The sequence below is a fragment of the Mytilus edulis genome, chromosome 1 (genome assembly GCF_963676685.1).
Source record: "Mytilus edulis chromosome 1, xbMytEdul2.2, whole genome shotgun sequence".
Classification (NCBI taxonomy): domain Eukaryota; kingdom Metazoa; phylum Mollusca; class Bivalvia; order Mytilida; family Mytilidae; genus Mytilus; species Mytilus edulis.
In genome coordinates, this window is record NC_092344.1 from 115,540,577 (window position 1) to 115,563,785 (window position 23,209).

A 23,209-nucleotide genomic window follows, 5' to 3' on the forward strand; every position below is an offset into this window, starting at 1 on the left:
ATATATCTAAAAAATAAAAATACAGAGTGGACGTGGTTTGGTACTTGTACATCCCAACAAAGATCTGAGAGAACTCGCAGTTACTAACAGCTATTTCAAAGCAAATAATATTAGTATTAAAAAAGTCCATTTCATTAATTATCTCTCCTCAATCCGTTGGACGCGACAAAATTTGTTCAAATTTCATATAACGATCTCTCATCGACTATGTAGAATGGTTTAAAGCAATTCAATATTCCACAGAATCCCAACTGATTCAAGGTTTATGATTTAGTTTTATAAAAAAGAAGATGTGGTATGATTGCCAATCAGACAACTCTTCACAAAAGACCAAACTGAAACAGAAATTAACAACTTTAGGTCACCATACGGCCTTCAACAATGAGAAAAACCAATACCACATAGTCAGCTATAAAAGGCCTCGAAATCACAAATGTAAAACAATTCAAACGAGAAAACTAACTGCCTAATTAACGTACAAAAGAAAGAACGAAAAATAAATATCTAGCCTTTTATAAATCTATTATCGCCTATATCTAACCTGTAAGGTTAACTTTGTTTTCCTTTCTGCTTTTCAAATAAACAAAGGAAAACATTGGTTTTCTTTAATTGATTAGAAAACAAAAAGTGTGATTTTTTTTTTTGAACGACTTCTTATTGCATAACTGTTTCCATGCATTTACCAATGTTTTGAAGGCGTGCTAGGATATAACCGAACCACCGACATTATTCTTTTAAACTGGACATTTGTCAATTACGCTGGTTGCATATCATTTATGATTTGCTTGTTGATCTCAAGAATTGTTTCACATTTTGTTAGAACAAAGTTGTTTTTTTTTATACCTAACTATACGGTACGGATTTTGTTTATTGTTTAATCCGTTGCCTCGTGTAAAGCGAATGCCACACTATGTGTGCGTTAATAATGCTGACATCAACTCTTTGAGGGATCCGAAGGTGACCTGTTACAAAATGTGTCACTATCCAATAAACCCTCATTTTCTAGTGACAGGTCAAATATTTGCCACTGGACATTAGACAACCATAATCAAATTAATTTCTATCAGTGATAGGACTTAGAAATGTTTATGGAATATGGCGATTTGACCACGTTCTTATCTACTGATCTGGTTCCAATATGATTGACACTAAACACTTTGAAAATGAAACATAATATTATAGAAACTTAAATTGCGCACAAACATACCAACTATCATTATGAGCGTTTCTTGTAAAGGTAAATGCAGAAAAGCGCTCGGATGCTTGAAATTTATAAACTGTTATTTTTATGTCGTTGTGTTGATGTTTCATTGACATACATCCCAAAATCTCGTAAGAAAGTGAATGGTCAGATCAGGTCATTTCAACTTGATAGTTTTATATTAATGACATATGTAAAATAATTTTATCTATAATGATTTTCTTTTTCAAATTGTGACTTGGACGAGAGAGTTGTCTCATTGGCTCTCATACCACATCTTCTTATATCTATCATTTGGACTCTGTATGATTGTTGTCTCATTGTCACGCATATCACATCTTCTTATATTTATATGTTGTACAAGTCAAGATTGCCCCAAATATAACAAGCTTTAACAAATTCTAGCAACCAGCATAAAGCTTGCAAAAAGGCATATAAATGTATGACTACATACGTTATTTGTTGCAATGTGATAGAATAAATAAAAAAAATTAAAAAAACATCGATTGATAATAAAATCCATTTTTCTTATTTATATAATTAAACATATTTACAACTGATTTAAATGATTTTAAAATGTCTAAAACAATAAAATATCAATATAGCACCAAATGTTATAAAACAGTATGTGTAATACTCTTCATGGTGACCACACTTGAGATCCAGCTGACGAATTAATCATGTACATTTGATTGTGTGCCATGGGATTGAACATAAAAGGCTGAGGCTTGCACACATTTGGACCCATAAAGTTATGTCCAGGAAACGAAGTTTCGGTTTTCAAATGAGCATTCGGAATCATTCCTGAAAATGGTGGAAAACCTTGTCCGTACCAAAAACAGCTGTTTTGACTTAGTTGATTATCTGGCGAATTGCTGTTGCTTGAGACTTCTCTTGATGGCTGGCTAGCTGGAGACACAGATTCTGTTCCAGGGCTATCGAACGGCGATACACTATTGGAATCGTTTGGAGATTTGAACGGGTTCCACACATTGTTATGAGAGCTCCTATTATCCGGAGTTGCAATGTTTGGTAGGTGTCCAATATGTCCAATCAGAGGCTTCACTTCAACATTTCGAGGATACCAAACACCTTCAGGAGCAGACACATGACGAACCTTTTGTTTACCACCGGCGCCTTCTTTGAAACGGTAACGTCGACGTAAAAAACTTCCATGATCGAACATATCTTCATAGTCTGGATCAATTGCCCATTCATGACCTTTTTGTCCTGGTTTTCTTGGCAACTTCACAAAGCATTCGTTCAATGCAAGATTGTGTCTTATAGATCCTTTCCATCCTTTCTGATTTTCTTGGTCACGATAGTATGCATAGCGGTCGGTTATGAACTTATAAATATCATTAAGTGTCAGTCTTCTATCGGGAGAGTTACAGATGGCCATACTTATCAGAGCAATGTAACTGTATGGAGGTTTGCCTTTTGGAATCGGTCGTTTACGTTTTCTATTGCCTTTAGTTTGAGCTATTAAGTTTTCATCCTCACATACCTCAGTCGAAGACTGTTTAGTCGAGTTTTCCTGAGAAGCATCACACGGAGACTCCACTAATCTCTCTTGATTCAGACTATTGTTGATATTTCTTTCGGTCAATATATTTGTCGATGGAATATAAAGTTCCGGTTTGTACATTTCCTGAAGCAAACTAAAGTCATTACATCCATGCATATTATATGGTGGTAGCTCAACAGATGGCTGTTGATAAGAATTCCTGTAAAAACTAGCTGTATAAGCATCGCCGTCTATAGCACCAGACATGTTGATAAAACAATATAACAGTTAAAACAACACTTTAAAATAAAATCAACAACGTTAGCACTAAAATATAAAAGGAACTTCTTACTGACAATATCAACTCATCTCAATTTGAGTTCATTTTGACTTTGGTCACGTGATTATGTAGAGAAATGCCTATCGGGTACACCGAGTAACCGTAATAATCACGCGATTATCTTTTCTTTTACTGTTAATTACTAAAACAACAAACGGATTACCACGTATTAACTTTTAATAAAATAAATAATGCAAAATCATGTAATTGTTTTTGCTCAATTCGAAGCTTGAGACCGTAATGATATAGTTTCAAAACAAGTAATTGAAATTTAAATGACACAAACCTAGGCTAATGAACGTTAAATACATTAGATTTAATTTTGCATATTTTTTGCAATTGAAATTGATTTTTTATTTTTTTAAATAATCTTTATTTCAAGGTTACTTATTAACATTAAATATAATTTTGAAGAGTAATTCCGAATTACTGGTTCAATTTTGAAAGGTTTTAGTCTAGTATATAAATTCGTAACTACATGCATGCATATTTCGAAATTCAATTTAAAAAAAAATCCTTTGATAGTTATTTGATGGATATGAAGAGAATTTCCTCTGGATGGGGGGGGGGGGGGGGGGGGGTTCTGTTATTCTGTAAACATTTAATTTTCACCCCTTTTTCTCTTATCTTCAAAAGAATTAACCCTTTTGTCTCTAATCTTCAAAAAATTAACCCCTTTTTTCTCTAATCTTCAAAAAATTAACCTCTTTTTTCTCTAATCTTCATTTTGTAAGGGCATTATTCTTTAATCATTTAACCCCATCCAAACCCTCTTTCATAGATTCATGTTATTTGAATCTGTTCATCAAAATCCAGTTCTACAAATATGATTAAAATGATCATTATTTCTACAGCGCCAGAATATTAAGATAGACAGTGAACTGCGCACTAGAGGTTTATAAAAAAAGAAGAGAACAAAAGTTTTGAAAAATCTTAAATGTAAAATTTAATTTCCATTTTTTTCACCAGCGGTTCAATTATAAGGTGGTACCAAAGCACCTTGACTAAAAGAAATATACACCTGCATGTGACTTGCCTATCTGGCAAAGTCACATTAGGTACTTATGGTCTGATGAGTTTTGCCGAGAACCTACCGATTATACAAAGTGTATATAATTTTTGAAACTACGGTCTCGGTATAAAACCAAGGATTTGTATAGCGTAATCTTCTAACTATACAAATTCTTGATAAAACTAATGCTCGATTTTTTGTATGGAGAGTTTAGAAAGAAAAAGAAAAACTTCTTATTTATTGTTTGATTTGAGCAACCAGAGACATATTGTATTCTATGTCTTAGGAGCAATATAAATTTATAGCAAATGTTATTTTCCAAGCCTGCACTGAATCGAACCACACGGTATGAAGTTTTAAACCGTCAAATTCAATCTTGAAACTGCAACCATTCAAGCACTCGATTAGAGGGGTATTCATGCATTATGGTGTCAAATTAACAGACTTTTTTTTCTCGCTAGAATATAAATTTTTGTTTGCATTAAAAGTTACACCCCGGCCCAAACATGCGTCCCATTCCCATAAAATACTGAATGTATAAAGCGTTTTCTATATTCCGGAAACAGTTATCCTTTTCCGAAATACACTCTTTTATTATATTTGGAGCGGCCTTTTTGATTGTTTGAAATAGGGAAATGAAGAAAAAGAACGAAATATGACAAAATATGAACATATTCCATAATGGTTAACAAGATATAACGTAGAAATTATAGATTTATTTGAATAGCTGATTCATATTTTACTGTTAGAATACACTTAAACATGAAAAAGGTAAATATCTTTTTTTATTTTTTATTTTATGTCAGGATATTTTTTTTATTGTTCTTCTTTTGGGACATACATCATAACGTGTATCATTTTTATCCCTTTGAAGCATTTTTTCATATAGGGGTAGAATGGACTTTAGATACCAGCCAAAACGACACACCCCAAACCAAATCAGACCCAAGTCGACACAGGCACTTGTTTCTATCTGTAGAAAGTCGACTATCCATATTATCTAGGCACTTTGTTTTTATCCATGGAATAGACGATCATCTCTGAGAATACACCTTATGACTAGTTGTCCTCCATTTATACTGGACATCACAGGAAAAGTTATTGTTGTATGACGTCAAAAGTTCAAGCGGGACAGATTCTCGTGTCAAACAAGACTAGATTGAAGACAGATTTCCAAATAGCAATAAGGTGTATCAGTTAAGGATGCATACTATACATGTATGCTTTTAGCTGTGTGAAATGTACAATTATGCAGCCATGTCTGGTTATAATGGGAAGTCCTGGACGTTTAATTGCCTTTTGTAAAGAAAGTGCCATGCTGTCATCACAATTCAATCCTAGCTGCCCTAGTCAAGGGCGTTTAATTTAACCGGTAGTAAAACCCTTGCCAGAATGGGGCATGTATTTTGCTGTGTGAGATGTATAAGTATGCAGCCATGTCTCCTCAGAATGGAAACATCAATTATGTTGTCTCGTGTAAAAAGAGCACCATGCTCTCTGCATGTTATGAACCATTGAAACAACTCTATAAATGGTTAAAAGCTGGCCTGCTGCAAGGGTAAATGTCTGTTGGTATCCAGTACACCCTCATTTTCTCTATTACAGGACCTACCTATTGTATTTATTGGTAATTTGTTCCCCTCGTCTTGCATGAAATATTTGCCACTTGATGTTAAGCGATCATCAATCAAGCAATCTTACATTTGGTGCATGGCCTTGACAGGCATTTACAAAACCTGATATATGTATTACAAAAAAGTTTAAACTATGCATTTACTTGTACCAGTAGTGATTTAATATAACATTAATTTCACATAATTTTGTCTAGTCTGTATATTATTTAATATTTTCACAGAGAAGCACATCAAACAGTAAATTGACAAGAAAGTCATCAGTTAGCAGAAGGAAATCTGTAACTCCTTTATCAATAACCAGTGACAATCAAGTGGATTCAAACTATGTCTCGAAAGATGCAACATCCACAGTTCAGATTAATACTAGCAGTTCACGATGTAACAACAGTGGTGTATCATCTACTGACATTTCTGTCAAGCCATCAACAACTGTTCTTAATTCTGAGAATTATAATACAACATCTCCTGCATCATTTACAAGTGATAATTTTAACATTGATCTAAGAAGTCCAAGAAGTCATAAATTAAGCAGAGCAAACACACAAACAACTGATCTTAGAACACCAGAGACCTCTCCATTTGTTAACAGTGAAGTTTTCATGCCATTATCAGTGGATACACCCCCAACTGCCTCACTCATTACAGCTTATGATGATGGTGATGATCTACCTGCTACTCAAATGTTGGATAACAGGGTATTGAAAAGTATGTTATGAAAATCAGACTGAATAAGGTTCAAAACATGATTATAAAATAAAATCAGTATTTTTTCAATGGTATAATTATGTAATGATATACAAATTTACATTGTTACATTAGTTGCATAAGTACACTTTGTATATAATTGGGCATTACCATACATCATTAATAGAATGTGTACTGGTAAAAATATGACTTTTCCATGCTAAAGATTGTAGGGTGGGACAAAACATTTGGAAGATATCAATGGGGATTGAGTATTCATGATACAGTTATAAAATATGATTTATTTCTGATGTAATAGCCTAATAAAACATGATATATTCCAGATTGGAAGATATCAATGGGGATTGAGTATTCATGATACAGTTATAAAATATGATATATTTCTGATGTAATAGCCTAATAAAACATGATATATTCCAGATGTAATAGCCTATGTAGAAGTGAGATCCACTAATGATAACAGAAGTGATGCTATTCGTAAAGAATTAGAACAATTAGGAGCCACTGTGACAAAGAAATTCACAGAGGATGTCACCCATGTTATCTTCAAAGAAGGAAGCAAGAGAACAAAAACAAAAGCTGCTAAAAATAAATGTCATCTGGTGTCAGTCCTCTGGGTAGACAGGTAAAAAAAGAACAAAACTAAAACTACTGTACTAGGGTGATGGGTAGACAGGTAGACAAATAACACAAATAAAAACTACAGCTGATATCTGTAATGGGTAATGGGTAGGCAGGAAATAAAAACAATAAAAATTCATATGTAAGTATCAAGAGCAGTCCAAAAGAACAGAAAACCTATTTCACACTACATTAGTAAGTGTAAGAGGTTTATTAGTGTAGGCAACATTGATAATAAGCTGAGAAGCTTTCTCATTTCTTTATGCAGTTTTAATTATGGCAGACAGGTAAGAATAATTCAACAGCTACAAAAATAAAAATTGTACAAAATAACCAAAATGCTGTGTTTTCAATTGTAGTTTTGTATCAATCAAATAGACTAGAAATTAAATAACAAAAAAACATTAACATATATGACATAAACCATGACATTTTTAACTGATGTTTCTCATGAAATATACTCATTAAGGATTAAATGTGATATGTTGTATATTACAGTTGCAAGCAGTATCAAGAACATGTATCTGAAAGACTTTACCCAGCTGTACTTCCTACCACTAACAAAGGAACACCTCTTTTTCTGGCAAAACTGAAGGTAAAATAGAGATTTTTGTGTGCAAAATTTATTAACTTGAACATATACATGTACATGTATAGCTTTAAATTATTACACCAACACAGAAAAAACATATTCATATCAAAAGTTCCAATGAAAATTACTTGCCTTATGCTTTAGAAAACACAGTGGTTGAAAACTGGTAGATTATGGTAAATTTATACCTTTCAATCAAATACTTTTTTTGAATTTGAGTAACCTCCCTGTGTAGGCAAACCTTACCTTAATATTAAGTTATATGGCTAATAAAAAGTAAAATGACAAAAATACTGAACTCCCAGGAAAATTTAAAAAGGAAAGTCCTTAATCAAATGGCAAGATCAAAAGCGCAAACACATCAAACGAATGGATAACAACTGTCACATTCCTGACTTGGTATAGTCTTATGTAGAAATTGATGGATTTAACCTGGTTTTATAGAAAGCTTAACCTCTCACATGTATGACAGTCTCATCAAATTCCATTATATTGACAACTATGAGTAAACAGAACAAACAGACAAAATGGGTAAAAATATCAAAAATAGGGGTACAACAGACAACATTGTGTTATCATCTTAATCACTAAAAAAAAACAAATGTAGCAAAGAAGTACAAAAAGTTATCTATGTGTATGGAGTCTTTTTTAAAACACTTCATTCTGAAAAGTAGTTAAATGAAAATTATGAAATACTACAGACAGAATAAATAATGATGATGCTAATTGTTACCTAATTTCATACAATGAATATGATTTAACGTAGTAAACTTTTTGTCCTTGCTCTTTAGAAAGCTAAGTCAATGCAGCCTAGTAACTTTGAAGAAGAAGTTGCAAACAGTGCTGAAAGATGCAACAAAAGAAAAAAACAGCTGGTGGAGAAATTGCAGTCTTCTGAATGTACACCACAAAATTCTCCTAACCTTGGTAGAATACTAGTACAAGAAACACAACCAAGGACTCCAGTACGTACCAAATTCCCCTAACCTTGGTAGAATACTTGTTCAAGAAACAGAACCAAAAACTCAAATATGCACTTTTGAAATACACCTAACCTTAGTTCAAGGAACATAACCAAGCACTCCAGTATGTATTAAATACCCATATCTTTGGTAGAATACTGGCTGAGGAAACACCATCAAAAACTCAATTATGAATTTATATTCCTAAAAATTCTAACCTTGGTATACTGGTTAAGGAAACACAACACAGAATTCCAGTATCCATTAAATATTTCACAAATACAGTCAACTTTGTTATAATAATGGTTTGGAAAACACAACCAAAAACTAAAATATCTATCAAATAACCAGTTGATAACAATTTTCTGGGAATGAGATTTTAAAATGTTTTATCCAATAAGAGAAATCGATATTGTAACCCTATTTATTACAGATTGATATTAATACTCCAATAAGACTGTTGATTCCTGACACCCCACCAAGTATGAGAGAGAAGATGAAGCAAATAATGGCAAAGGAATCAGGTCAGATAACTTCTTATTTATAAATCATTTTCTTTATACAGTGAAACCTGTATAAACCGGGCGGCTACGGGACAATGAAAAAGGGCCGGTTTGGACAGTGAGCCGGTTTATTCAGGTTTCCGTTTTGACCAGAAGTTAATGACTTGTGACGTCCAACATTTTGCATGTAAAAGTTCTCTCTGATTGTAAATTATATCTATTAAATTAATAAAAATACTTTCACTTCGTTTTTCATTTTTGCATTAGCATCATAATGCTCGCGTTGTTTGGATTCTAAGACGAGAGTTTCGATTTACTCCCATGATCAATAATTTGAAATGTTGGAATGGCCGATTAAAAAGCCAGAATATTATCAAACGTAATTTCATCACTTTCGAAACGTTGTCGTACATTGTACAATATCCATTGATTGTTGTCATCCGGGTGTTTTTCATTATCAAGGTCATTTGTTTAGGGGTTCACTACAGGGAACCCAGGATTTCGAAATCACGACGTGAATTTCTTACTCCGCGATTTAAATTTGTTTATCCAAGTTAAAAAGTAAGTTCAATCCGAGATATATTCGGTGTGTCTTTTCGTTTAATTGACACGTTTATAATGTTTTAATAAATAATACAGCTCACTACTGTACGATTGTAGGTTCACAGTTTGACACCTGAATAATTGATTATCACGAAAAGCCATATTGTATAAACAAATATGTTTTGATTGCATATCGATCATTGAAATTAATTAGACAAACCGGTTTTGACAGGTAATAAATAATGTAATTAAGAATATGGGACTTCATAATTAGACTGGAATTAGGAATACACAGGGTCCGGTTTACAAAGGGTATTTTAACAAAGACTTTGAATGGGAAAATATGGGACTTTCATTTTCGGCCGGAATGGACAGGAAACCGGTTTATTCAGGGTCCGGTTTAATCAGGTTTGACTGTATTTACATTTTATGTGAGAGAGAGGTGAAGCTTTTATTGTGCAACTCAAATAATGATAAATATTCTCATTTTTATAGAAATAATTGTCTGTTGATAGCATTCATAGTTACTTAATCTTTCAAAAGAATGAGGTATTTTGTTTTGGAAAAAGTAATAGTTTCAAAAGATATTTGACATAGCATGATATGTGTTTACCTATGTGTGCAGTGTATGACTTTTATCAGATTAATATTGAAAATAAGACCAAAATTACTGTTTATTTGCATCCTGAAAGTATGTTCATGACATTAGATTTATTGTGTTTGTATGATTATTACAGATACTCCAGAACGAGAGATGGAGGAGGAGGAGCCATTACAGAGAAGATTATTCAGTAGGTTTATTATCATGTTGTCCATCATTATAGGAAAGCTACGATTAAAACTACATGGACAAAAGGAGTAGGTTCAGTAAGACCCCTTTTTGGCCCCAAAATATAGCAGTTTTACAAAATTGTTAAAATGTAAACTTTTAGTTATTTATTGACCAGTAGAATGCTTCTGCTACATCAATATGGGCTGTTTTTGACAATACAATGCACATATATCCTGTACTATCACCAATAAGTCATGCTAAATTACTGAAATCTTCACAATTCTAGCATTTTAGTTAAATTTTAGACGGTTTTCGTGTAAAACGAAACTGGCCGCATTCGTGTTCATCCTTAATATTGAAATGTAAGTTGTATTTGATTATAATACATAACATATATAAAGGTTGAGGATGAACACGGATGTGGCTACTTCCATTTTTTCCAAAAACCATCTGAAAAGTGACATTTTTCGGCATATTTGGTAGATTTTTCATATTGGAGCTTGAATCGGATCGTTTTTAATGGCTAAATCAGTTAAAATCTTTCACATAACCTAATTAATTCAAATATAATAGACACTTAAGTGTTTAAAAAGTGGTCAAAATCTTTCGTCAGATGAACCTGAAATTTGAGGCCAAAATCGGTCCTTACCGGACCTACTCCTTTGCTCACATGAATTTCACATGATTCCCACATTAAATTCCCCAACATTCTTAAACATATTTGAATTACTTTATTTTAAACATTCACGTGAATTTCAAATGAAAAATATCATATGAAATTCATGTATGGTAAACCAATTTCTTGTGAGTTTCATGTATAAGCTTGTTAGATGTGAAATTCCCATGAAATTGATGTGATGAAATTTCCCTGTGTAAATTAGTTTAATATAGCACATTTTACAGCACATTTCATTGAGTATGTAGCCAAAGGTAATATTTTTGATTAGCTTGCTTGTTAGCTGAGCTGTGAAGTCATTGTTTTATTATGTAAACTACCCCATCTTTAAGAATAGACTAGTCTGACAGAAAACCAATATATCTGTCTGTTGGACTATGCTGGCAGCTACTTCAAAAAGAGAGTAGTATACTTGACCTTATAATGACTTCACGGTTCAGCTAACAAGCAAGCTTACCAAGGATATCACCTTTGGCTACACATTCAATGAAATCTGCTGTAATACATTTCAAATTTACTAAAAATTAAGTATATATATTAGTAAATTACAATGTACCACTATATACGCTTTGTTATAATCATATCTTTATGATCTTCTGATAAACAAAACAAATTAAATCCGTTATGGTACAATCAAAACTTTCAAAATTACATTTGCAGTATTAATGTTACATGTATATGATGAATTAATTAAAGCAATTCATTTTCTTTTATTTCCAGCTGGAGTTCAAAATGTCAGCTTTGAATCCAATGATGTTGATCATCTTATGGATGGTTTAAATGATGAAATCAAAAAATGTATAGACAATATGCCTGAATCCCCAATACCACCTACCTCATTAAATAAACCAGTATCTAGTCCATCTTATAACAAGGATAAACCTAGTCATTTGTCAGCATTAACTTCTGGTCTAAATGCAGAAAAAAAATCTCCCACATCAAAAAAACGTCGGAAATCTGTGGCCAGTGTAAAGTTTGCAGACGATGAAGTGAAACCTAAAAGGACATCAAACAGAAGAAAATCTGTTGTTACATTTACACCATCTAAAACTGTGGATAAAGATTCGAGGCAGGATGAAATTCCAATCCTTATAAAACAGCCTTCATCAAAAATTTTGAAAGGAAAAATGAATGAAGTGTCTCCCATAGCACAACAATCAGATAATTCTTCTGTGGAATTATCTAATATTAATAATAATGCAGATAATAATGTGTCACAGAAAAGAAAATCAGTAAGCAGACGTAAATCTATGGGGACCAGCAAGAAATTAGTCGATAATGCTGAAATAGAACACGGAAGTTCTGTAGATAATTCTTCTGTGGAAATATCTAATGTTAATAATAATGCAGATAATAATGTGTCACAGAAAAGAAAATCAGTAAACAGGCGTAAATCTATGGTGACCAGCAAGAAATTACTTGATAATACTGCAATAGAAAATAGAAGTTCTGTAGATAATTCTGAAGATAAAAAGACATCAACTGATGAAACTAACTGTACTGTGGCAAGAGACTATGATACATGTGATCAACAGGAAAAAATTGTGGCTGGAAAATTTGTAATTTCAGTTGATGCAGGAAATAACGTTATATCAGTGGATTCAGTTAAACCACAGTCTTCAATTCAAGTTACTTCAAGTATAGATATCGACAATACAACAAGTCATTCAGTTCGGAAAAAGGGACCCCAGAGAACCAACAGTAAAAAAAAATTACTTCCGCTATCTGATTTGGATCCAGATTTACCACTTCTGTCAAAAACACCAGATGGTTACACACCTACCAGGAAACGTCAATGGGCATCTTGTAGTGGGTTAGAATCTAATATATCTGCATTGTTTCCTACTCAATCACCAAAAAGGAAGCAACCACGTAAAGGAAGTCTTTCAGAGAAAAAGTCAAGTCAAGAATGTCATCCAAGTGCCACTTGTAGTAACAATATTGTAATGCCAGGTGAATTGACATTACAAGAAACAACAATCAATTCTAGTACAGCTACACAGAATGATAATTCAATGTCTTTAGCATATGGTGACTCAATACTTAGTTCTCAATCTGGTAGATATGCCCCCAGGCCAAGTATTGATGAGTTTAACTTAGCTAGAGGGATTAAACACATGAGAAGACCAAGGCCCGTATCAACATCTTCTTACAGGAAATCTGACAGTGACAGTAGTGATAACAGTCTACCAAAGAAGATATACAGACGAAGTCCTCCTACCAGACCATCTCTAGTGATGACCAGTCTACATGCTGAGTACTTAACTTTATTATATGGTCACTTGACCTCTATCATCATCTGTCTCTTATCTTATTATTATTCTAATGTTATTTTTTTTTTAGAAATTATCCCTCTAAATCCCTATGCTACGGTATTTAAAAACAATTTGTATGACAATTTTCAAGGGGCTGTTTATTTTCAAAATTATATTCTAATTCCACTTCCCATAACCTTGCATAAGAGACTGATTAGGTTTTTAAATTCTTATGCTGTAGGATGGATATTTATTTTAATAAATATAATTTCAGAGAGAACTATATTTATGTCTAAAGATTCACACTTACCTTTTAATCTATTGAAGACAGTAAAAATATTTCTTTAATTAAATAAAATTCACTGTAACCAAATTTTGAATCTTTTTAACCGGATTTTTGTGACAAAAATGTTGGTTATTGATTTGGGGATGTACGGCGGGCGGCGGGGCGGGCGGCCGGGCAGTCGGGCGGGCGGGCGGGCGGGCGGCAATCAAATGTTGTCCGTGCATTAACTCATGAACCGTTCAATCAAAGCTTTTAAAATTTTAATATGTTGTTACTGACAACTAAATGAAGGTCAAGTTCAATAATGGCGATTTTAACTTTTACCGTTCAGGAGTTATGGTTCTTGAAAGATTGAAAAATGAAGTTTCCAGTCGAGTCTGTGCATTTACGCATGAACTGTTCTACTAAAGCTTCCCAAATTTTAATATGTTGTTACTGGTGACAAAATGGAGGTCATGTTTAATAATGACGATTTTGACTTTTACCGTTCAGGAGTTATGGTTCTTGAAAGATTGAAAAATGGAGTTTCCAGTCGTGTCCGTGCATTTACGCATGAACTGTTCTACCAAAGCTTCCCAAATTTTAATATGTTGTTACTGATGACAAAATAGAGGTCAAGTTCAATAAGATGATTTTGACTTTTACCGTTCAGGAGTTATGATTCTTGAAAGATTGAAAAATGGTGTTTCCAGTCGTGTCCGTGCATTTTCTCATGAACCATTCAACCAAAGCTTTTGAAATTTTAATATGTTGTTACTGATGGCAAAATAGAGGTCAAGTTCAATAATGACGATTTTGACTTTTACCGTTCAGGAGTTATGGTTCTTGAAAGATTGAAAAATGGCGTTTCCATTCACGTTGTTGCATTTACTCATGAACCATTCAATCTAAGCTTTTCAAATTTTAATATGTTGATACTGATGACAAAATGGAGGTCAAATTTGATATTGACGATTTTCACTTTCACCATTCATCAGTAATGGTTCTTGTGATATTGCCAGGACACAAATAAATATTAATAAATCCGGTTTGCTGTCGTTGTGACAGCCTCTTGTTTACATATTGACCAGTTGCAAAATAAAATATCCATGAACTTTATTTATTAAACCATTATTTCTTTGTTAAATGTTAGATATCAATGTATTTGATATTCTTCAGATTCTTACTGAAGTAAGTCATAGTCAAAATCTAAAAAGTAAAAAAAAAAAAAAAAAAAAACGGAAGTTACAAGTAAAATGTAGCAAATTTTATGATTTGTAAAAATGAATCCATTTATTTTTTCTTCCAGAGAACAGGATCTTATAATATCTGTAGTGAAGAGATTAGGACACTTTGTGATCTCTGACAATGTTACAGAAACAACAACTCACTTGATATGTGGTGGACCTCGGAGAACATTAAATGTGCTGTATGGTATAATGAGGGGGATAATGATTGTTCATAAGCAATGGGTAAGACATAGTTACATTTCCCCTTGTTTAGAAAATGGGAGTAATGCTTCTCAGTTTATTGTTCACTTTGAAGTACTTTTGAAGAAAATTAAAGTTATCGAATCCATCTGACAGTATCAATAATTAATTATAATAAGTGTTGAGTCTTGTATAATACACTCATTCAAAATCCTGTCAGTTTTTATTTTGTTGATAATTAGAAAAGACTGTATAAAATAAAGAATCAGTTTAAATTAGAACAGAAATGAAGATATATACTGGTATCTTTTTTCAGGTGTTATCATCATTAGAAGCACAAACATGGTTACCAGGGGATGATTATGAAGCAACTGATTATTTCCCAGTTGCAAAGGTATAGTGGTATTTATCATTTGCCAGCTTTGAAATTTCATAAGGTTGATTTTTGCAATTAACACATCTTTTTCCCAGTAAATATTTGAATATCTCTAATCCTCAAAATCATACTAAATGAGAAATAACAAACTTCTATATCATTTAGTTTTAGTCTTCATGGACATATTTAACAGGTTACAAATTGATTTATTTGTCTTTAGAAAATTTGTAGGAGTCAAAGTTGTGGTGTAAGCATCAATTAAATTCATTGAAATACCCATCTACAAGGTACCATACAATGTTCCATAACAGACAAATGAACACAGGATATGACCAAATGGACAATAAAGGATGCAATGTAACAGAAACTAACAAATATCTGACCTTAACACCAAACCTTCAAACACTTTAAAAACATGAAGAGATGTTAATATAAGATTTTGAAATCATACGCAGGTAACAAGAGAAGGCAGATATCTTCAAAAAGAAAATTATAGATCATTGTCCCTACATGAAGTAGGTACAATTTATCTGGCACAGAAAACAAGTCCTCCAAGACATCACCTTCTCAATCTGTTGAAATTATGTGGTGCTAGGGTTAGTATAATAAGTGTTAGTGGGTAAAAAAGCATTACTAAATTATCAGATTACACATGTAGAAGTTACATGTATTGTCTAAAATATTTTTAATTTTGACAAATTTGTGTAATTCCGTTTTAAATTTTAAACTATAATTGAACGACTTAAACTGTATACAGAAACAAATTTCTGCAATACAAGATCTACAAAAATGCCAATAAGACAACCCATTTATCAACTTTTATATAAGTATAGTTATTGCCTTCAAATCAATATGTAATTGACAAAAATGAGCATTTTCATGCCCTCACCGTAAGCAATAGGGGTATTAAGTGTAACCCTTGACAGTCCTTCTGTCTGTCTGTCTGTCTGTCTGTCACATTTTCAGTTCAACAACCTGACAAGTTTTGATCCAAATTTTATGAAAAAAATACACAATGCTAAGAACCAAAATTACCAAAGTTCAAATTTGGGCAGTTAGTCATTTACTGTTTAAGAGTTCTGCCCCTTTTAACTTTTTAAAAATGCTAAGCTTGAGCAGGGACACATTCTTCATTTATGTCCTTTTATTTTAAAAACTATAATAGATAGATAGAAACTTTAAGGTGGTATGGGAGTCTAAATTAAAAATGATAGAATTTGTGCATACTTTGCCAAAAGGTAGTATCTATTGATATATGTTCAAAAATATAATAAAAATGATAGGTCACAGTGCATTTTCTCAAGCGACAGGTTATGACAAAATGTTGTATTGATTATACAGGAAAAACATCATTACGTGATTAGAAGCTTAAAGGGATAATTCGCGATTTTTCACTTTTCATCTTAATATGTTCATAATACCATAAAAAAACATATTCACCAAGTTTTATTTCGATATGAAAAGTAATAAAGAAGAAAATTGGGAATTATTAATTTTATTTTTTCAAACTTCCTGACTTATGTGACGTAGTTTAAGTCTTTGAGCCGTGAGTGAAATTAATCTCATTTAAGTCTTGTTCGTAAACCATCTAATAACGCTATTTAAAGCGCATCGACGACCTTTGGTGTAGCTATTAACCAACGAAAAGTAAGTGATAGCCATGCAACTTTTAAAATTAGATTGTAGGATTTATGTGTGGATTTTTTATACGAATTCTAGTAATTAAAGTGAATAATACATTAGAACATTTTTTTGATTTTTTTCTTCAAACACTTTAAACAAACATATGAAACTGACACGATCGATAGTATATTAAAAAATACATGTTTATATTCTGAACTTTTTGCGTCATTCCAGCAAACATTTTCACTTACTGGAACTGTGGAAATAAAATGTGTATTAATTTGTAACACTTAGTGAATGTTGAATGCGTAGTTAAACTCAAGCTAGGTAATTAAAAGATTAGCATTATGTAATTCTAATCTTTTGATCTTCATTCAGTGACATCTAGGCGTCACGGTTCACTATTTCAGGTGTGAACAACATTTCGTATGAATGATATACGGGAGTCGGTTATAGTTTTAGACACAAAAATGTAAGAAAAAGAATTAAAATGAATTGACAGGAGAAATAAGGTCGCACAATAACTGGATAGCGTTGTATATTTTTATATAATTTGCATAAGCTTACTTTTAAATGAATTATGACTTCTGATTACTTTTGTAACGATAAAATACTGAATTATTTTAATTGAATAAATTTATAAATAAAAATAGCTTTCTAAACACGAGTGTATGAACTAAAAATTGTACTTTTTTAAATTAGAATCGGCAACCTTTAATATTTCAAACAGATTGCAATTATATAATTTAGTCCATCCAAAGCAATCTTTATTTACCTATTTAGGAATTAATGTTCTCATCAAAATATTTCAAATCTCGCAACGCATGAATACTTCAGCTATGTGAAAAAAAGATGTTTTAAAAAATTGAGAGGAAATATAAGGATCCTCTTGGAATGGAATCGAAAAATTACGAATAGATATTCTTTTCAAGTGTGAAAAACGTCAACCAAATTTATTCATAATCGGGAGCGTCCTTATTAAAATAGTCTTCTTCTCACAACGTATAATACTTTAGCTATTTGACCAACGATGTTTAAAAAAAAAAGACAACGAATTTAATGTCGTCTTAAAGTCTGTTCAACTGGCAAGAATACCCCTAAAGCGGACAAGCAGTTTATTCTTTAAATTGCTGTCATTGAATATCAAGAAAGAAAATAAATCCCGAAATTAATTTGAAACTTAATTACTCAATAGTTTTCCTAGAACATATTCACATCCCTTGGGGTTTGTTAGTGTACGTCCAGTTGCATATATTTTACATGAATGTCGGAACAATTGTGATGAAGTCAAATTTCTTCCTTTATACGAGAATTATCTAATTGATATATAAATTTGTGATTTTACTATGTTCATAACTTCGATGAACCGAAGCAAGTTATATATCGACCTGTATTTAAATCAAATTGGTCCTCTTCTTCTTCTTCTTCTTTTGGTATCTAATAGTCTATCTAATATGATGATTACATACTGTTGGCATACGTGGACTAGTCTATTTACAAAACTGTTACCCCGATTTACACAAAATGTATGTTTCTTTCTTATGTTCAATGTATACAGGCGTAGAAACGAATCGTCGACAAGTGCGTACATTTTTTTTAATCAATATTTCTGGTATGTTCCAATCTGTCCTTTACTATTGACAACGAGTATATATTACATTTTCCCAAATTAAACCTTGGAAAAAAATGTAAATAGATTTATAATTCATCAAATCTTTTTTTTTGGTATTATTTATCTTTTTATAAATAATATTCTTTACATCAGAAATGTTATTTATAAACAAGCGTATGAGTTTAGTAATGACTAGTATATTATATCACTTTTGGACACGCAAGACAGAGATGTATATTATACACCTGATAGTTCAAAATGGAGAGTTATAAGTTATCGGCCGTGTACACTGATCAATACCTACAGAAGTGAAACGATGCATGAACTTGCAAGCACGACAGGAAATCGCTTGAATACCTGGACGTGTCACCTCACACCCCTCACAATACCTTTGGGAGTAATACCTTTAGCCATGCTGGTGATCAGATGAGGGAAGATACGAATTTATTTGAATAAAATTTATTACTTTAAAGAATTATATGAAGATGACAAAATGGCGGAACGCAGAGAATTGATACTCTAAATTTAAAATCGATGGTGATCTCTTATCTAGCGGAATAAAACTTTAATGTCTATAAATTTGAGCATTTCTATACAGAATGGACATAATATCAATTTTTGATTTTTTAGCGAAGTTTCCCTTTAAACTAAATGATAGAATTGTAAAATAAAATACGAGAAGATAGCTTTTAGAAAATACTTTGAAAATATCAAAAGAAAAGATAGGGTCACTGTGCGGTTTTTTTCTAGCTAGAATTAAAAACAGCAAAATTCCATGTAATTCCTTCAGAAAATGCACTATTTTAGAGTTACCTCCCCTTAAAATGCCAATTTAAAAAAAAACCTTACAAATTAAGCTAAAATAATTTACACTTGTAAAAATATTAATATTTATAAGTTCACATTTGTTAACTGCATTCTTGCATAAAAATTTTCTAACTTGATCTGGACCTTAGATTCTCTGTTTTTTTACAACCTAAGATAGGGAAAGACACCAATACCACTTTAAACAGGAAAAGTTTACAGCAATTGATACCTTTAAAAAAGAATGGAAACATAAAAAAAAAATGTTTCCCTATTTCATGTTAACATCAATATGTTGTGTGTTTACCAAATTAAAAATTTAGGATTTTTAAGAGCCCATTGTTATACTTGATGAACCTCTATAAGCAAAGGTTGACAAAAGAGTGTGTTTGTATTTGTGAGAACAAACATGTTGTTGTACTATTTTTTTTCATATTGATGAATAGAAACAGCAGTATTTTAATGGAATTAATCTTGTATATTCAGGTTACCAACAGCCAAAACAAAGCCAGTATTTACTTGGGACATGAGTTTTTGCCAGATAAGATATGTGTGAACCCTGTCTGGGTCTTAGGTAAACTATACTATCATTATCTAGTTTTGAATGCTGAAATATGAAGGCAATCGTAATATTTTAATATTATTAACCTTTCTATGTAAAAAAATAGAAACCATGCTTGTTTGATCAATTTTACCTTTGGTTTCTAAAAACTAATAGCAGTGAAAATGTATGTTGTTTTACATGGGATAACAATATATCATAAAAATTTATGAAATCAGCTAAAATATATTTGTTTAAGATAAAATTGATGAAAATAACACTGTAAACAGTAAGTTTATGTGAACATTTGTCAAACATATGTTGTTTTAATTCGAAACGGATTTGTTTGCTGTGAATTTCAATTATAATGCTTGTGCAAACGTTTATACAAACAAAGCAAGCAAGCCAACCGAAGTCGCAATCCCCAAGCATAAGGAAATTAGCTCCAAATCTTGTACTGTATATATAGTTGGTACTTAATGAAGGATACAGTCGATGAAATTTGTTTACATTGTACATGTTCATCAACAAAGTTGAATTGTGCTTCTAAACAGAGTATGGAATGAAGCTCAGTCTTTAGCAATGCTACACATTATTCATATGTAAGGTTTTTTCTGGTTTGATATATTAACTTATAGGCACTTTCAAGAGACAATAGTGTTCTTTTGCATTATCAATCATCAATTTTATTTATCATATTTGAGAATCATATTGGACACAATCTCTGTCATTGCAAAGAACAATTCTTGACAATGATAAACCATCTCATAAAATTTTGCATCACTTAAATTTCTTGAATCTTTTTGATGATTTTTCTTGTTTGGTTTTTCTTTACAGATTGCATAACACAGCAGCAGCTATTAAATGTTGACAGATATTTACTTGGTAGACCAAAAAGAGAAAGCAGTCCAGAATTTTAACAATGGAAAAGTTGACTTGATTATAACATATAAACAACATGAGTGATCATGACATAGTTGAAAATGTATTTATTTTAAAAACATTTCTTGTAAAGCATGCCTGTTTCTATATGTACATGTCACATTTGCAAGTCATGTCCCAAATTTAATATAAAACACAAACAGAAATTTCTTAATTCAAACAAAGCATGTTAAAATATTAATCCATTCGTTATTTTTCATCAGCCTGACAGTTTATGAATTGACTAGTTATGTGAATGCATGGCTAATAATAAAACTGAATCGTATGATATTCCTGAGTATATAGTTTCAGTAGCAAACAGTTTGCTACTTGATGTTGGAGTAAACAACAAAGAAGAAACTACTTTTTTCATTTATCTTACATTGTGTATTATTTGTGAAGTTTCTTGTTCTTTTTCTTCTTACACTAATCCTCATACCTGTTGATGTCTCTTTCTTTTCTTATAGTTCTTAAAAGAAAATTGACTTCTTTCTAAAAGACTTTTAAAAGTACTGGTTTCCATGACTTGAGTATATAAAAAATTTGATTAAGTACATTTTTTAACCTAATGTCTGTAGTGATTATTGCTGTACAGAATTATCTAGTGTTCTGATTTGATTGATCAATTATATTTAGATTTTTTTAATTGATATTTAATATATATTAATCAAATATTAAATGAAACTTATTGTAATAACTGCAAACAATTTGAATAAGTTATTGTTATCTATTTAACAAAATTGTTAAAATGTTACTATTTATTTATTCTACCTACTTATTAGTAGATCATTATGTTTAATGTATGCATGTGGAAAAAGTTATTTTTTTATATCTTGCCTATGATAGTAGATGAGCATTATATTTTCTGGTTTGTGTATCTGAAAGTCTGTATCAGGTTCAAGTTTTGGTTAAGGTTAGTTTGTGGTCATAGATGCCAAATTATTAAGGTTATGACAAAGTTTTCACAGTTCACTGCAAATAGAAATGTGGTAAGTTTAAATTTCAATTTAAGTGATAAGTTTTGATTTTAGGTTTGTTTGTGGTCATATTAACTTGAAACTTAGTACATATAAATGTTATTAAGGGAACTGTATAATATATATCTGAGAGTACAGATTAGGGTTTAGAACAATATTCCATGTTGCAATAATATGGAAATGTCAAAATGGCAATCATGCATGCCATGGTATTTTCATTTATTACTGTCAAATATTTCTAAAACTGAATCATTGCTGATTTGGTAATATAGTACAAAGTAGGGATATACTCAATTTTTCTGCAGTTCAAAACTCAAAATCTAGGGCATAAATTACTTCTTGTCCACATCTAAATGTGAAAGGTTGGATACTAAATCTTTATTTCAATTTTGGTCAGCTTTGTTTATCTGAATTAAAGAAACATATGCAATAACAGATTTTTCTTTAGTATTTTATGCTATTTCACTGTTATTGTATGTGTCAATATATATTGCATGGAAATTGTATAAGTCATTTACATCTGATGTTACTGAATTTATAAATGCATGACTATTAACTTTATTAAATGTAAATATATTTTTCAGTACATAAGTTGTAAGATTTCACACTAAGCTACATGTTATAATACAATCAATGCTAAATACTTAATCAGAATAATCACCTCAAACAAATACTGGAAATACAATGATAATGAATACATGATAATCATAATATGTAATCACATATTGGTAATACATGTATAATGCAAATAGTAATGACTCAAAAATGGAAAGGTTAAAAATGTGAATTATTTTCAGTTTAAATATATAGTTTATAAGCATTTTGTGATGTTCAATGAATGTATGAAACTTGCTATAGATATTAAAAAGCCAGGTGCAAAAGTAACTGAAATTATGCAATCTACTCAGCTTTAAACATTTAGATGAAGCACAAGTAATATGAATGTATCAAAAATGTATGTCAGTCAAGTTTATAAAAAATAACATGAAAATCCTTGTTAATAAGTGATGAATTAAAGATAAATTTGTCAAATATATTTGTACAGAGTCAATCAAAAGGACATTATTTAGACCTTTGTAACTATGTATTTGTTATTATGAATTAAAATTGTTAACAAATGCCTTGTAATAAATTAACAAATGGAATGCATTGCAATCTTTAATGAGTAAGTGGTTGGTGATCAATAAATGAATTCACTCATATAATTATGTGTTATTTCTTTAAAAAAAAGTTTTAAAGTCTTCAGTGTTGCATTACAATATCAATAGCTTGTTCAGAGAATACAAAAAGATAAAGCATGTACATTTATGTATACTTAAACAGAAAGACAATAAAAC

The 23,209-nt window shown here is 31.4% G+C and overlaps 2 protein-coding genes across 2 annotated transcripts; one reads left to right on the top strand and one right to left on the bottom strand.

Annotated features, from left to right (window-relative positions):
• Positions 1-1,766: 1,766 nt before the first annotated feature.
• LOC139501311 (forkhead box protein E1-like) lies at positions 1,767-3,117 on the bottom strand. Its single transcript, XM_071290345.1, has one exon. It carries the CDS (start codon positions 2,973-2,975, stop codon positions 1,842-1,844), a length of 1,134 nt encoding a protein of 377 aa, XP_071146446.1. The 5' UTR covers positions 2,976-3,117; the 3' UTR covers positions 1,767-1,841.
• A 1,539-nt stretch (positions 3,118-4,656) lies between these two features.
• Positions 4,657-23,077, top strand: LOC139501319 (microcephalin-like). Its single transcript, XM_071290356.1, has 13 exons — positions 4,657-4,831; positions 5,916-6,399; positions 6,820-7,024; positions 7,519-7,615; positions 8,404-8,577; positions 9,008-9,098; positions 10,358-10,411; positions 11,789-13,325; positions 14,898-15,060; positions 15,335-15,412; positions 15,850-15,990; positions 19,920-20,007; positions 20,812-23,077. Exons 1-13 carry the CDS (start codon positions 4,823-4,825, stop codon positions 20,892-20,894), a joined length of 3,204 nt encoding a protein of 1,067 aa, XP_071146457.1. The 5' UTR covers positions 4,657-4,822; the 3' UTR covers positions 20,895-23,077.
• Positions 23,078-23,209: the final 132 nt, after the last annotated feature.

Excerpts from the sequence above, each read along its gene's own strand:
- LOC139501311 (XM_071290345.1), bottom strand. The coding sequence starts at position 2,975 with ATGTCTGGTGCTATAGACGGCGATGCTTATACAGCTAGTTTTTACAGG.
- LOC139501319 (XM_071290356.1), top strand. Across the intron at positions 6,400-6,819 it reads GGATAACAGGGTATTGAAAA|ATGTAATAGCCTATGTAGAA; the intron begins GTATGTTATGAA and ends GATATATTCCAG. Across the intron at positions 15,061-15,334 it reads TGATTGTTCATAAGCAATGG|GTGTTATCATCATTAGAAGC; the intron begins GTAAGACATAGT and ends ATCTTTTTTCAG.